General features: G+C 59.6%; 1 protein-coding gene across 1 annotated transcript in view; it reads right to left on the bottom strand.

Annotated features, from left to right (window-relative positions):
• The window catches only part of HSPG2 (heparan sulfate proteoglycan 2), a 97,587-nt gene that overhangs the window by 33,838 nt on the left and 47,980 nt on the right, over positions 1–15,769 (bottom strand). Inside the window, exons 21-47 of the mRNA XM_088022859.1 lie at positions 15,604–15,767; positions 14,981–15,160; positions 14,688–14,884; positions 14,432–14,579; positions 13,589–13,716; positions 13,035–13,121; positions 12,885–12,943; positions 12,638–12,705; positions 11,596–11,757; positions 11,305–11,478; positions 10,956–11,135; positions 10,716–10,834; positions 9,951–10,062; positions 9,658–9,771; positions 9,451–9,578; positions 9,022–9,108; positions 8,507–8,556; positions 8,084–8,178; positions 7,634–7,774; positions 7,056–7,247; positions 6,012–6,050; positions 5,398–5,499; positions 4,652–4,834; positions 3,972–4,055; positions 2,022–2,114; positions 1,627–1,707; positions 1,198–1,428 (exon numbers count right to left, since the gene is read on the bottom strand). Coding sequence (XP_087878985.1) covers positions 1,198–1,428; positions 1,627–1,707; positions 2,022–2,114; positions 3,972–4,055; positions 4,652–4,834; positions 5,398–5,499; positions 6,012–6,050; positions 7,056–7,247; positions 7,634–7,774; positions 8,084–8,178; positions 8,507–8,556; positions 9,022–9,108; positions 9,451–9,578; positions 9,658–9,771; positions 9,951–10,062; positions 10,716–10,834; positions 10,956–11,135; positions 11,305–11,478; positions 11,596–11,757; positions 12,638–12,705; positions 12,885–12,943; positions 13,035–13,121; positions 13,589–13,716; positions 14,432–14,579; positions 14,688–14,884; positions 14,981–15,160; positions 15,604–15,767 — 3,398 coding nt within the window. The remainder of the gene's footprint in view (positions 1–1,197; positions 1,429–1,626; positions 1,708–2,021; positions 2,115–3,971; positions 4,056–4,651; positions 4,835–5,397; positions 5,500–6,011; positions 6,051–7,055; positions 7,248–7,633; positions 7,775–8,083; positions 8,179–8,506; positions 8,557–9,021; positions 9,109–9,450; positions 9,579–9,657; positions 9,772–9,950; positions 10,063–10,715; positions 10,835–10,955; positions 11,136–11,304; positions 11,479–11,595; positions 11,758–12,637; positions 12,706–12,884; positions 12,944–13,034; positions 13,122–13,588; positions 13,717–14,431; positions 14,580–14,687; positions 14,885–14,980; positions 15,161–15,603; positions 15,768–15,769) is intronic.

The following is a 15,769-nucleotide window of genomic DNA, read 5'->3' as shown; positions in this document are numbered from 1 at the left end:
TTGGAATGAGCCCTTGGAGGTCTTCACCTTCACCTTTACATTCAGTAAATAAAGTGAAAGAGGCAGCACACATTCAATGGAAGATGTTTTTACACATTCTAAGTGAGTAATCATGGGTTCTGAAAACAAAGAATTTCTATTCACTACCCTTCCCTTGAAACCCCACCAGGCCGCCCTCCCTCCCCAGTCATTTCAAAGGGATGTTTGGAAATCTGCGTTGCTTCACTGCAGAAAATGTGCACACGGGATTATGCTGCTCTCCCCAGGGCTTCTCCTTCAAAATGTGCGAAATTTTCTCACTTCAAAGGATGCGAAGTTCGTATTTGGATTTGAAAGTTCTTGTGGCCACAGCAAAGGTGCACAGATGCGAAACGGCGGAGATGTGTGTACTTTCCACAGGGGAGTTCCCGAGTCTGGGCGCTGGCTGGTCCCACACTTGACCTTCAGGCTGCCCACCTGGCATCGCAGCTCTGTCCCCTCCCCTCGTTCCATCCCCTTTCCTCCGTTCCTAGCTCACTCATCCAGTGTGGACCGGTCGCCTGCTGTGTGCCTAGAAACTTCTGCATGGTCTCCAGCCAAAGCCTTGGGATGCCCTCTGTTCCACCCCCACGGCCCTCCTCTAAACAGGACTCCACTGGGGTCATTCACCAGGCCAGAGGAATTTTCCTGAGGCCCAGCACAGATCATAGCACTCCCTTCACAGCCTGGCATGCCCTACTGATCGGAGCCTTGTTCTGGGCCTAAGGAAGTGGCCCCTGCCCCCAACCCCCAGCTTTCCAGGGGGGGATCCTTCTGCATCACAGGCTACTTCCCCATACATTCCTCCTTCTGAGCTTCTGCCCAGAACTCTACCCTGCTCCACACTGTTGACCTCCTTGAGGCGTCTATGCTCTGCTTTGGCCAAGGGTAATTTGTGTCTGGTATTGTCTCCCTCTCTCTGGGGGGTACCCCGGGAGGAAGAGCTGGGTCTTAGCCTTGGGTAAGCCACTCACCCTTCAGAGCCTCTATTCAAACAGAATCTGTTCAAAGGGGATAATTCCACATCCCTCGGGGGTGGTCAGGAAGAATAAATGCGACACGGCACGCATGGTACATGACCGTTACGGCAGTCATCCCAGGCCATGGAGATACCAGCTGTGGCCAGCTTGCTGACCCAGCGGGACTAGAGGCAGAGGCACCCGGGCTGGCCACACTCACTTGGCAGGATAAACCAACATAGCCCGGGGGACAACGGCATTCCTCCACCTCCAGGGCCCGGGGTCCCTCCGAGGGCCTGGGCTGGGCCACCTCCAGGCTGACGGAGCTGATGCTGGCTGCCAGTGGCATCGAGGAGAACGTGGCCCGGACCAGAAGCTCATCCAGGTCAGCCAGTGCCATCAGGAGGTGCTCCCGCGTGGCCGGCTGCCCATCAGGCCGGCGCCAGAATTCCTGGGTGGGGGACAACAGCAAGTGTGCGTGAGGGGTGTTGGGCTTTGCGGGCTATTCCTGCAGCTCCCCCTACCAGAACCCCCGAACTCCAGGCACTGGCTGGGGATAGGCAGGGGTAGCTGGCGTCAGAGCCGGGCTCCGAAGCAGGGTGGGTGGTGGGGGAGGGTCAGCCACACGGTGTGGTCGGGCGCCCCGCACCTCTCGGAAGACGATCTCGAAGCTCTTCCTCTCGGAGCCCTGCAGCACCGGCTGGGAGGCCACCAGCATGATGTTGTTGCCCTGGGGAGATAGTAGCGGGATTGGGAGGGGAACCAAGGGGCTCTTGGGGACAGAGGAGTCCTCCACCAGTCCCAGCCTCTCCGACACACCAGCCTCCCACCTCTCTCATTTCCCAAGCCCACGTGCCCAAAGGAATCAGGTACGTGCTCACTGCCCCCTTCTCCCAGCAGCTGGGCCTCTGCCTGGGTAGTGTCTAACCAGACGGCGAGGGTGGGAGGGCATGGGCCTCTGCCCCCCAGCTCGTGCCGGGCCAGCAAGGGGCTGGGCTGAAAGGACACTGAGGGTGCCCCCCTGGCTGGAATCCATGTGCTCACCGTGATCTGGACGTCAGGGTCAGAGAGCGGGCTGCCCTGCGGCCCTGCTGTGTAGGAGAGGGTATACCGCAGCTTCCCGCCGTAAGCCGCCACCTGCAAAGAGGCAAGCCCTGAAGTCACAGCCTGACTCTGCCTTCAGTGACCCTACTGGCCAGTGGGCGGAGCCTCTCAAGGTGGTTTTGCACCTCTGCTGTCCCCTCCATTCAACCAGAGGCCCTTGTGCATGGCCTCTGGCTGCCTAGGAGACAGGACATCCCTCAGTTCCTTCACAGTCTTGGACCTGCTGGCAGGGACCCTGAGCAGCCCTGACGACTCAGCAAACGAGCTGCAAGCCCCTTTCCACTTGAAGAAACTTCCCATAGAGTAGACAGGGGTACTAACAGTAACCATCACGAACAGGCCGCAGAAGGTTCAAAAGTTCCCAGCCATGGGGCTAGGGCTGAGGGTGGGCCTTCAGAGGTCTTGTCTCTTGGGCAGCTGGTTTTTGTCTGCTTAGAATCCACTACCCCGCTTTTTGCAAACCGTAGCCCTGGTTTCCTTTAAAGGAAGCTCTGTCCTAACGTGCAGGCCAGAGGTTTGAGGGCAGGCATGAGCCAGGTCTGGTGAAGGTGCATATTCTACCACTCTCCCTTCCACTCGGTCGGGGATGGACACAAAAACCTGCTCTTTCCACTGGAACAGAGACACTCCCTTTACTAGTTAGATTAGAAGCCAGAGAATGACACCAATTGAGATGAAAGTCCTAAGGAGCCCCTGGACCCAGCCATGCCTGATGCCAGCATCCTTGGATTTTGTAGTTATGGGAGCCGATAGATTCTCTGTCTCATACAAGCCAGCTGGACTTGGGTTTTCTGTTGCTCATAACTGGAAGAGTCCTTGGGCTTCCTGCTGGGGGCTTTCACGGGGCAGCCAAGGCCCTGGCTCTATCCCAGGACTTTCTCTCGTCTGCCACCTGAGCACATGTTCAGAAAACACCAGTGTGTCAGGCCTGGCCTATGTGTTCGTGTGTTCATGCAGTTGGTGAGCACTTATTAAATGCCTACTGGCTACATGCCAGGCCGGGTGTGAGCTACCTCGATCCTGAGGATGTTCTCTACAAGCTCAGAGTCAGGTAAGGAACTCAGAGGTGTAACTGGATAACCACGAAACAACTAGTTTCCCGCTTGCTTTGGCTGCGGGCAAGTTCATCGCCACATCCAGGACCAAGCTGCATGCGTGTGCAGGAGGGTGGCTCAGGGAGCAGACTCTCAAGTTCAAGTCCAGCTGTCCTGGCTGGGCAGCCTTGGACAACTCACTTAACCTCTCTGAGCCCTACTTTCCTCAGCTGGAAATGGCAGTAAAAAGTAGCTTGAAAGGCAGCGTGAAGATGAAGTAACACAGGTTGTGTAAAGCACTGCCCTGAGCAGAGAGCCCATGCAGTGCACGGCCAGCAGGCTTGTCAGCTTCTCAGGACTCCCGGCTCCAGCCCCGGCTTTAGCCCATCTTTCTTATCCTCATTCCCCCTGGACCACGCTGTCCTATTGGCTTCTTTGAATATTTTATTGCATATCATGTGTATTCTTAAGAGGCACTTTTGTTTTTGGAAGAAGACGGAGCCTATGTCAATCCTAACATGAAAGCCAACGGTAACAACAATGACATCGATGATGCTGAGGACAGGAATGACAATCAGATGAACAGCGTGCTGTGGGGGGCCAGGGTCGTCTTCTGTCCATACACAACACAGCGCATAGGAAGTGCTAAATTAATGCTCCTTGAAGGAACGCATGCAGAGCCAGGGGCCAGGTCGGTGATCTGGATACACGGTAAAGCCTTGTGGGTGAGACCGTCTCAGCCCCACGTGGGACCCCAGGCAAATCCCTTCCCCTTTCTGGTCATAAAGAGCTTTGACAAAGGGCTCTCGAATACTGTGGGATTCGGATACCCTGCTACCCCCCGACTCCTTGTTACCTTGTTCCCCAGGAAGGCTTGGGGCAGTTGCCAATAATAGAGGCTCCCAGGAAGCAGAGAGAAGCCTTCATAGGAGAGAGAGAACTACGACAGAAGGATAGGAGGTGAGAACTGCTGGGGGGGGGGAGGGGAGGTGGGGGGCTGGGGGGCGGGAGTAGGAGCCACCAGCCTGAAGCTCAAGCTCTGGCCCTGCTCTTGGGACAACTTGCTCCCCATCCCTGGACCCAGACACCACCTCCACTGCTCTCACTGAGCGTGGTGGGGCTGCTGTCTCCTCGTGTCTGCTGTGTGCCTCTTGGGACCCCACGATGACTTCTAGGGCATGCCAGAAAACATTTTAAAATCTCGTGGGTATTGTGTACTGGAAAATGTATGACCAGCACAAATGAGTTGGTATGTGATTGATTTAAAGGGAAATTTGAGGGCCCCCTGGCTGGCTCAGTCATTGGAGCACGTGACTCTTGATCTTGGGGTTGTGGGTTTGAGCCCCACATGGGGTGTAGAGTTTGCTTAAAAAAAAATAAAATCTTAAAAAAAATAAATTAAAGAGCAATTTGAAGTAAATGATCCAGGTAGTGGGCAGAAATGGCAGAGGTTGTGAGATTGGTTTAGAAACAACTGGTCTAGAAAACACGGTAGGTGGCGGGGGGGGGTCTCTTGGTGGGTGCCTTGGCACATACCTGAGAGCCTGCTGGGGATGGGGCAGAAGCTGAGGAGGAGGAGGAAGAAAGTGGAGCTACTTGCAGAACAGCTGCAGGCTCGGGGTGGGGCAAGAGCCCCGGGGCTGGGGGCTGGGGGTGGGCAGCAAAGCTGGAAAGGAGCTGCCAGATCTCGGCATCCCTCCGCCTCTGGGCCTCATCCACCTGGGGGGCCGGGAGAGGGAGGACAGAGGAAAGGAGCAGGGAGGGACAGAAAGGACACCATGCTGTCTTGCCTCCCGTCGGGCCGCACCAGGCCCAGTGAGGCCCCTAGTTCTGTGCTAACTGTTTACAAGGGCCTGGCCTTCTGGTCTTATGAACCGGGGCGGCGGGGGGGGGGGGGGGGGGGGCGGTTATCCTGGGATGGGCCCAGGTGACTGCGGGGAGAGGCCCGTACAGAGGATACCCTCTGGCGAGACACAGTCAGATGGCTCTGTCCAGCTCAGACCAGAGTGGCTGGAGGCGGCCCAAGGGGCCTTTGGGGCTGGGGAGGCCACTCCTTGGGCCTCACTTACCATCCATGCCCATAGCACCAGCCCAAGCCATTCAGAGCTCTGGGATGTTTCCCAAGGGCAACACTGGAGTGGCCTGGCATTAGGCTGGGGCCTGGGATGGGGGCAAAGGGCTCAGGAAGGCCAGGGCCTCAGCTCAAGGTTCTTGCTTGAACTATACTCTCTGGCCTGCATGGGGCCCCAGACACAGCCCGTCCCGGCCAGGCCCTGAGTTACCTGTGATAGCCGCTGGGCCCGGGCCCTGCTCTCTGGGGGCCGCATGGTCCTCCCAGCTGTCACAGCCATCCGCAACTGCTCCTCTAAGAGGGACGTGCGGTTCTGATGGGTGGAGGGCACAGGCCAGCTCAGACCTCCCCGGGCCCCAGCGTCAGAGCCCCGGGGAGCCCCTAGAAAGGCCCACACTGACTGGGGAGGTTGATGCAGACTCCCCTCTCCAGGCTGGCACGTGGGGGTTAACTCCAGGCTCCCGAGGGGACATATGCACACGGAGGGTTAATGGAGGTTGCTGGGGAGGCAGTGCTAGGGTAACCTGGTGGGCAAGGGACAGTCACGTGGTTTAGCATCGAGTTAGCTTCCTTGCCACCACCCTGGCCACAGCCAGCAGGCACCCTCCAGAGCAGATGCGGCGCACACCCTCCTAGCTCTAATTCCTGGCACCGCAGGGCTGGGGCACACCGGTGCCCTGACTGCGGGGCCATCGGGCACTGCCTGGGTTCATGCAGACCCACACTTCCTTGGGGCCTGGGCATTTCCCCATGCGGGACTGACAGCACCCAAAAACACCATGACCGTGTCACATCCATTTCACACCACTCAGATCACTGGCCTACCTGGTGAGCCCGGCGCATCTGTGCAAAATATGCCTCCCTCTGTGGGGTGCAGGGAAACGCCAAGAGAGGGAGTCAGAGAGAGAGATCTGTGAACTGCAGGCCAGGGCAGGAGAGAGGCAGACGGGGAAGCCAGGACGGGAGGAACCAGAGAGGGAGAAGGGACTAGAAGGTCAGCCTTGGGAGGAGGCTAGGATACATGGGTCTGTCCCAGGAAGAAGCACAGGCAATTACCCTTCTGTGTCCCTGGGACCCTGGGAGAGGGGACACATCTGCTTGAGCACTGACCTCGGCCAGCAGGGGCCTCCTGTGCCCAGACCATCTTTCCCTGGGTGCCACTGGGTTGGCACAGACTGCTCGATGAGCACATTCGGGCCGGCTGCTCTGGAGTCTGCCTCTAGGATCCTGCAGCCCCCACCACCATCACCACAAACCACGGCTCATCTCTGGCCAGTGGAGTATCCAAGATCAGCCTCTGACCTGGCTCTGAATGCAGCATACCACCTTCTGGGTGTCCCCTTCCTTTTCTCACAGGAGAGGGGGCAGGAGTGGTGAATTACCACACGTGCGAGCACTTAGAGCAGCGCCTGGCACAGTGAGAGCTCAAGAAATACAACCTCTCATCAGAATTAGGATCACGCCCAGCGCCGAGCACAGAGGCAACAGCCTCAGTGAGGGAAGGAGGAGGGAGCAAATGCGTGAAATTGAAACTGTGCTGTCTCATTTGTCCCCGGGTCCCCAGGGCCTCGCCCAGGACCTATCGGCCGCACGAAAGCTAATGATCATCGACAGGAGGGCACTTCTTGTGTGCCAGGCACGATCTCTCAAGCTCCCAGCCGCCCTGGAGCTGAGGTTTATCAAAAGGCAATCAGCTGGTCAGTGGCAGAGCTGGGTTTACACCGAGGCCTGTCTGACCCCAAAGGCCACACGCTGAACTGCGACGTGGCCGATGCCTGCTCTGAGGTCAACCTGTGACCGGAGCGCCCCCTGGCCGCGGGGCTCAGCGGGGGCCAGCTCAGAACTGGAGGCTGGGGCGGGGGATCACACCTTGTCTCCCTGGTACACCTCCGGCAGCTGCCAGTAGAAGGACTCGTGGCCGAGCTGGGCGAAGTTCCCAAAGGAGAGCTGGGAGCCCTCAGACACGGGTTCCACGCTGAAGCCTCCTGTCAGGCGGCTGTTCCGCTGCGGGTTCACCAGGGCAAAGCCTTGGAAGTCCCCAGGGGCAAAGCGGGTGGAGATCTGGCAGCAGAGAGAGGACGGGGTGTCAGCCCGGGCCCAGGGGGGTGGGGTGGGGGGGCGGGCACTCTGGTGGGGGAGGGGCAGGGGAAGGCATCTGGGTGGGTCATGGGGAGTTGCTGAGAGCGGGGGGCGAGGACAGAAGTAACAGGGGAATGGGGAGGCCAGCGGGGAGAAAAAAGGGGTGCCGGGCTCAGTGCTGACACAAGCGATACTGGAGTCCCAGGGAGGGTATTAGGGTAGGGGCGAGGGTCGCTGGGATCTGTGCTTACAGGGGCCATAACGGGGGCATGGGGATGGGTGTCCTCCTAGGCCGAAGGGACGCCACTGGCCAGCTTCGCGACCGGCCCCAGTGGGGGCTCGGAGAGGGGCGGTGCACGTGCACTTACCAGGCGGCGGGCATAGGACGAGCTGGTGCACTGCTGGGTGACGCCCATGCAGAAGCAGGGCAGGCAGCCGTCAGGGTTGCTGGCGCTCAGGAAGAAGTGGTGGGGCCGGCAGTGACTGCACGTGAGGCCTTCCACCTGGGCCTGGGAGGACGGATGGAAGGGTGGCTGTGGGGGTCTGTGGGAGGCGGGAGCTCTTGCACCTCCGGCAGCCTCCTGGCCACGTCTAGCAGTTCCGGGGGAGCCCCTGCAGCCCCCAGGCCTAGGCCCGGCTCCCGTCAGCTGCTGCCTGATTTCCCACAGGGCCCGGGCAGTGGGGCAGCGATGGGGCCTCTGGGGAAGGGTGGTGGGGGCTCAGGGACAGCCCCAATAAGGGTGCACTGAGAGGGAACGCCAGGGCGACCACCACGGCTGCCATGCAGGGCCCGCTAGAGAGTGGGGGTTTGGACTAACCTTGCAATGGCACTGGCCAGAAGCGTCACACTGGCTGCTGATGCTGCCCTGGGGGTCACAGCCACAGCCGATGGGCTCTGGCAGTTGGCCGTCTCCTGAGGCGGAGGGAAGCCACAGCTGGAACCCCAAACCCGCCTCCAAGCACCCTCACTTCCACCACCCTCCGGGCACCAAACTCACCACCGAGAGAGGGAGTGTCTATTTCTGAACACCTACCCTACATAGGCATTACATCTATTCATAGCAGCCCTCTGAAATGGGTGAGGTTTTTTTTACCACACCCATTTTACAGATTAAAAAGCTGAGGCTCAGAAAGGTTAAAGTCACTTGCTGCAGGCTGAAGGAGAACTAAGGTCTGCCCTGGCTCCACCCCTGGGGGAGACAGGGTAGCCCGACCCCAAAAGCTTTCCCAACCCTACTCACTTCGGCATGGCTGGCCCTGGCTGGGGTTGCCATAGTAACCTGGGGCACACCTAAGGAGAAAGCACTGGATGAAGGGTGGGCAGAACCACAGAATCCTGGCAAGCCTGCTGTGAGCCCAGGACTGTGCTTGGGGGCCCTGTATCAGACTCAGACTGGAACCAGGCCTCACAGTGTGGGAAGGAACCGATCAGCCTAACTCGCCCATTTTACGGATAGGAGGACAGGTGGCAGAAGAGCAGGGATAGGCCCGACGCCACAGAACCGGTGAGCGAGCATGAGCGGGCCTTGCACCCAGGACCTTTAGCAAGAATGAGGGGTTTCCTGGGGAGTCCCTGCCCTCACTGGGGCATGGGGTGCTGGTGGTTGGAGGTGAACTGCAGGCCTAGATGTCTGAGGATTCAGGCTCTCAGGGAGGAGAGCTGAGTGTCTTCCGGGGACCTGCGTAAGGGGAGAGTGGGAGGCTTCTGGGGCAGGTCCTCCTGCACACTCCCCACCTTGCCCGCCACCTGCCTTACCTCTCGCAGTGACGCCCGCTGTGGCCTGGGGAGCACGCATCACAGGTGGGGTGGCCGTCAGTGTCCAGAAAGCAAGTATGGGTAGCCCTGTCGGTGGGGGGCAAAGTTCTAGTTAGAGGGTCAGCAGCCCTTCCTTTAGGTCTGGGGGAGAAGGGAGAGGAAGAGTGGGCAAGTGAGCGATGTTCCAGGCACCGTGCTCAGAGCCCTCATTCAATTCTCACACGAGTGGCCAAGGTGGGGTGTCTTAGTCTCCCCATTTCACAGATGAGGAAGTGGAGGCCCAGAGAGGCAAGTGTATCTTATACAAAGCGACACAGTGAGGGGGCAGCAAGGCCAGGATTTAACCACTGCCTCTCAGAAGGGCCTGGGAAGAAGGGAGTCTGGAAGGGCGCAAGGGATATTTCAGGAAAGGGCAGGTACAGGACGCACTGGCTGCCGGCGGGGGCTCCATAGCATGGGCACGGCTGGCAGTCCTGTGGTGTCCCCCGCTGGGCATCCCCGTAGTATCCGGGCTGGCACTGCTCACACTGAGGGCCCTCTGTGTGGTGTTGGCAGCCCTGGAGGGAGCAGAGGTTGGTGTTGGCAGCCCTGGAGGCCACCGATCCCCAGGTAGGAAGGAAGGAGGGTGAGACTCACCTGGCAGGCACCTGTTTCAGGCTCACAGACCTCGGTATGGCCATGGCAACTGCAACGTTCACAGGTGCCCAGGTACAGTCCACTGGGCATTCGTGTGTAGCCTGTGTCACAGTCCTGGGGGGCAAGAAGATTGGGCAGTGGTCGGGCCTTCCTGGGAAGAGCCTGTTCAGGGCAGTGCCCGCTGGGTGGTGGGGCTGGGGTGGGCCTGGGGAGGACAGGAGAGCTGAAGGGGGAGGAGGCTGGAAACACCAAGGAGGTTGCTGGTGGACAGGTGGGTGGGGCCTGGGGCTCACCTGGCAGGATGGGCCACGGTACCCGGGTGGGCAGGTGCACTGCTCCACTTCCAGCGCCGGGTCCTGGCCAGTGTCCTCAGGTACAGCCACGTCCATGCTGATACCAGAGACCCTGGGAGTGACAAGACCCACCCCGGATGAGCACACATTCCGTGCCAGGCATCCCTGGAGTTCTGCATGCGATTACGTCACTAATTTTCCCAACAGCCCCGCTGTGGTGTTGGAGCCCCGTCTGGCTCCCCCAGCTCGATGTCCATGCCCCAGCCGCTACGAGGGTCATGGTGAATGGCTTATTCCTGCAACTCTCTCCAGAGAATGAGCCTTCCTTTCCTGGACAGAACATACCACCTGCTCTCCCAGGGTGACCAATGACAGCCTGACCTAGGGTATAGAAGCCCCTCTGCCTCGAAGCAGAATGCTTCTGCAGAGCTCCTTGTGGGGTGAGCCTGAGGCTAGTCTTTATCTGAAACCGCTTCCTTGCCTGGCCACTTCCACTTCCTTCATCCACCTGTCCTCTCTCTCCCTCCCTCCCATGTTCTCACTGTGAATTGTGTGCTCCCCAATCCCCATCTCAGGCTTTGCTCCTAGGGAACCTGACCTCAGCCCAGACCCATGATCTCCATCTTACAGACGGGGAAAGTGATGCACGAAAGACCCCACAGCCTGCTTGTGGGAGAGCTGGTGGTCTGGCCACACTGTACCACACTGCCGAGACTGGAACCACGGCCCCGAGCCCCTGTGTCCTCCTGCCCTGGCCCCAGACACCTGCTCTCAGCTGGCCGCTGGCTGAAGGACGCCTGGATCAGGAGGGTGTCGATGCCCGCCAGTGCCATTAGCAGGTGCTCTCGTGTGGCCGGCTGCCCATCAGGCCGTTGCCATGCTTGCTGCCAAAAAGAGGACATGTGTGCCTCCAAGCCCCGACATCCCAGGCTACTGACGCCCCTGGGTGAGAGAGGCAGGGGCCCGCCCCACGCCCCACACCAGGCTGCAGGCAGTGCGGCTCACCTCCCGGAAAGGCACTGTGAAGGTGCTGGGCTGGCCGGGGCTGGGCTCCTGGGAAGTGTGATGCTCCAAGACAATGCCATTGCCCTGCAGGACAACCAGGGGCTGCCCGTGCAGGGGCGTGGAGCCGGGCTGGGGCCTCTGGGTCACCGTGAAACGCAGCTCTCCTCCGTACGAGGTCACCTGGGACACAGGGTGGACTGGTGCTCAGTGGAGGCCCGGCCACTGCTCCGGCCACGCCTTCCCCCCTTTGCTCCGAAGGCACCCTGACACTCTTGTTTCTGAGCCTCTGCCTGCCTGTGCCGTCCCTGCCGCCCAGGACTCCTTTTCTCTTCCCAGCCCCTCTGCCCACCTTGTCCCCGCGAAAGCGTGAGGGGAGGCTCCAGAAGTAGGGTCCGGCCAGGAGGCTGTGGAAGGAGGAGACCAGCTCCCCGGGCGCAGGTGAGGAGATGCCCTCACTGGTGGTGTGGGTGCCCGCGGCGTTGGTCAGGCTGAATTGTCCCGGCTCCTCAGAAGCCCCATGCACCTGGGAGGGGGAGAGGAGGCTGGCATGGGGGCTGGGGGCTGGGCCTGGCACACGGTCGGCCCTGGGCTCAGCACCCGCCCCGGCGCCTGCTGTCTCCCCGCCCCCCCACGCAGGTACCTGGGCACGGCTCCAGGACGAGCTGGTGCACTGGCGGCTGACACCCATGCAGAAGCACTTGAGGCAGCCGTCAGGGTTGCGGGCGTTCAGGTGGAAAGAGCCGGCCACACACTCGTTGCACAGACGCCCCACCACGTTGTTCTGCAGGCACAGAGCTGGAAGCTGCAGGACGGCCCACGGGAGGGGCTGCCTGGAGCTTCCAGCTTCATCTGCCCACCCTCTAGATGGGGACCCAAGGCGGGGAAAGCCACGGGAAGAGCACCTGTAAGCAGGGCTCCCACCATGTGAACAGTGATTCCCGATTAAGGGGAGCTTCAGCAACCAATCTTTTCCCCCTTTTCACTTTGGCTGGTAGGGGGCTCACAAACATGCATAGATTTGAAATACAGCCATTTGGTTAAAAGTTACTGCTACTCTTTATGTAGAGTGTTTTATGCACTGTGCTGGTTTCTGTTCGACCACCAGCTCATTTAATTCTCCTGAGTACCGAGAAATATGTGATACCTCCATGCTCCACATGAGAACGTGGAGGCTCAGGGATGGGAAATGATTTACACCAGGCCCCTCGGCTTGCTAATCCACTCTGGGATTTAAGATCAGGGCGCTTAACTCCAAAATTTGCCCAGTTCTTTTTTCCACTGACACTCGAGTCTTCCACTCTTAATGCAAATGATGGAGGCTCCTGTGAGCCTCCGTTGCTCGTCTGTAAATTGGGGATGCTAATACCCGTAAGATCACAGCAGCGTGAGGATGTGAAAGCGAAGACAGAATACAGATACAGCAGTCAGTCACACGAAGAATGACTGGCAAGGGATCTGGGACTTCAGCCCAGGTTACCTGACTCCCCAACTGAGGCTCCTTCCCGATGCCAGACCACCTCTCAAGAGGGGAAGGAGGACTAGCCAGCCAGGCTCAGCAGCCTCTAGCTAAGCTGTCACCCACCAGACAAGGAGCTATGGAGAAGGTTGAGTCTCCTTCCTCCCTCTCCCAGCTGCATGCCCGCCAGAGGCCCCTGGGGTGGGGGAGGGGACGGCACACGTACCTTACAGCGACAGACCTCCCCAGAAGTCCCCATGCTGCCTCGCTCGTCACAGCGCACAATCTCCTGGTCTGGAAGCACAAAGTGGGTGTTGGCAAGGCAGGCGGGAATGGGATAGAGCCAGTCTGGCCAGACCGGTGGCAGAATGGGATGGTTCCCCGAGGATCATGGGGTTAGGGCAGGGCTCCAGGACTGGGGCCCCGGTGGGCAGCCCGGGGAGGTGCCAGGGGCTGGCGGCTGTGACACTCACTGGTGGACCTGCACTTCCCGCCGGGCTGGATGGGGTTGCCCTCATATCCCGGGGCACAGCTGGGGGAGAGAGGGAGGGTCGTCAGCGGCGCTTCCGTGTCCCCACCCAGCACAGCTCTTTCCGCCCCGGTCCCCACCGGCTCTCCCTTACCTCTCACAGCGACGGCCTGTGTAGCCTGGGGCACATGCATCGCATGTGGCTTGGCCATCCGTGTCCAGGAAGCAGGTGTCCGAGAATCTGTGGGTATCAAGTGGCAGGAGAGGGGCAGGGCTGCAGTGATGCACCAGGCCGGGGCTTACACTCCCACCCTGGGAAGTGACTGTTGCCCACGTGGCGAAGTATGTCGTGAGGCATGATGCCGTCTCTTTCCCCACCTATCCTTTTTTTATTTTTAAGTCATCTCTACACCCAACGTGGGGCTCGAACTTACAGCCCTGAGATCAAGAGTCGCATGCTTTGCTGACTGAGCCCCTGCCCACCTATTCTTGATCTGCAGCCTCATAGCAACACTAGGAAGACAGATGGGCCCATTAGATGGGGAAGGAAGCTGAGGCTCAGAGAGGTCAAGGGGCACAGAACAATTTAGTGACCAGGTTAGGATTTGAACCCGGGTCTGCCACCTCCCGGCCCAGAGTCTGCCCCTAGCCTGCTGTACTGCCCTCTCCCCACCCAGCATTGCTGCCCCACCCCGAAATGGCTCTGACCTGCGGGAGGCGTCAATGTACGGGCAAGGGCAGGGCCGGCAGGCAGTGGCCGTGGCCTTGGTGGCATCCCCAAAGAAGCCAGCCTTGCATTTGTTGCACTGTGGCCCCTCTGTGTTGTGCTGGCAATTCTGGGAGGAAGGGGATGGAGCGGTTCAGGTCCTACAGAGCAGGCCTCCGCCCCCAGTGTAGGGCCACACTGCATTCTGAGCGTGGCCCTTTGCGGCTGGCCCAGCCTCCTCTATCATGCTGGAGTTACTCCACAGCTCTGCAGACAGGGGAGCATCCAGCCGCATCCTGATGGGGAATTCAGCACCTCACATGGGCAGCCTGTTCCACAGAAGGTTCTAAATGCCTGCTTTATACTGACCTAAACCCGCCTGCCTCTTCTAACCTGTACTCACTGGCCATTTCAGCCCTCTGGAATCTGTTTCTTCTTACTCTATGCAGCTCTTGAGGAATTTGAAGATGGTAGCTTTCCCCGCTTGAGCCTTGTCTTCGGTCAGCTCCATAATCCCAGCCCCCTCCACTATTCCTTAGAAGTACATATGATTTCCAGGCTTCTTCCCCTTAGGGCTGCCTTGCTAAGGACCATCCTTAACACAGTACTCTCCAGGACTGTTCTGACCAGGGTGGAAGAGAGAAGGACCTTCACCTCCCTTATCTGGATGTTATATCTCTGTTAATGCATCCAGAGATCATGACAGTTTATCTAGCAGCCACGACAGTCATTCTAGAGGCTCATGCTAAGCTTGCGGGCACAAAGAAGCTTCAGCCTGGGCCTCCCAACCCTGTCTGTGCCCCCTGCCCCTAGCCAGTGTTCAAATGCCAACTGGCACTACTCACCAGGCAGTGGCCATACACAGGGTCACAAGAGCTGGCGTGCCCATTACAGTTGCAGCCAGAGCAGGTGCCCAGGTAGGGCCCGCCCGGCACCCGGGTGAAATGGGCATCACAGCTCTCGCAGGATAAGCCGGAATAGCCAATGGGGCATCTGTGGGGGCAGGACGAAGACAGTGGTTACAGGAACCGTGAGGCCCTGCTGTTTCTCCCCTGTCCTTGCCGCGGACTCTGTGGTTCTGAGCCCTGCCAGGTCAGGCACCTGCACTCCTCCACGCTGTGGGCCTGGCCGTGGCTGGTGGCGTGGGTGACAGTGGTGTCCATGGCAATGTCACTCAGTCCCACACTGGCCATCTTGGCGTTGTACACCGTTTGGATGAGCACGGCCTCCAGGCTCTGCAGCACCTGCAGCATCTCAGCCCGCTGCACCGGCCGGCCAGACTCGTGGACCCAGTGCTCCTGGATACGAACGAAGGTGTGTGGAGGCATCACACGTTAGCACCTGCCCAGCCTGTAGCCCCTTCCCCCAGCCCTGAGAGCTCAGGCACCGTCTACCTCGGAGAACTGAACCTGCCGCTGGTTCAGAGTGCCAGGCTGGGTGGGCACGTGCCCTCGGGAGAGGAGGCGATATCCGGCGCCCACGAGGACCACATCCGGCCGCTGCACTGGCTCCAGCATGCCCCGGGCCTGCTCGTAGCGCACCTTGTAGCGCAAGGAGCCACCGTAGGAGTCCACCTGGCCGAGACAGGGCAGATTGGGGCAGGGAAGCCAGGGGCATGACCTGATGCCTGCTCTGTGTTCACTTGGCCCTTCCTCCTTCCCTCTGTGTGCCTGGGGCTCACTGTATGCCCGGCACAGAGCTGGGCACAGGGAAGCGGAGATGGGTGGGACTTGGCTCTGCCTTGGTGGTACTCGGTCTGATATGGGGGGTAGAATAAAAGTTGCCCAGGGAGGCCAGAGAAGGAGCACCGACCTCATCTCAGGTGTGGGGGGAATGGTTGAGGAGCCCCTTTCTAAAGGCTGAGTCAGCATTCCTTCCAACCTGAGCACGGTGGCCAGACGCCCTACCCTGAACAAATAAGCCAGTGTCCACCTTTCCTCCAGAGCAGAGTCTGGGCATGGGAGGGGGGCTTGGCCTTTTTCCCCTTCCCCATCCAGAGCAGCAGGTGGTCCCTCACCTTATTGCCCAGGAACTGCTCAGGCAGAGTCCAGAAAGAGTCATGCACCAGGAAGCGTCGGGACAGGTCGACCAGCTGGAACTCCTGCAGAGCAGGGTCGATCTGTAGCTGGGTGGAGGAGAGGGGTGGCATGCCGGGCTGCGCGGGCATTGTCACGTTCACGCCT

The sequence above is a fragment of the Eumetopias jubatus genome, unplaced genomic scaffold (assembly GCF_037043125.1).
Source record: "Eumetopias jubatus isolate StellerSeaLion01/CBP00866 unplaced genomic scaffold, mEumJub1_p1.0 scaffold_4, whole genome shotgun sequence".
NCBI classification, from domain to species: domain Eukaryota; kingdom Metazoa; phylum Chordata; class Mammalia; order Carnivora; family Otariidae; genus Eumetopias; species Eumetopias jubatus.
This window is presented reverse-complemented; position numbering and strand designations above follow the sequence as displayed.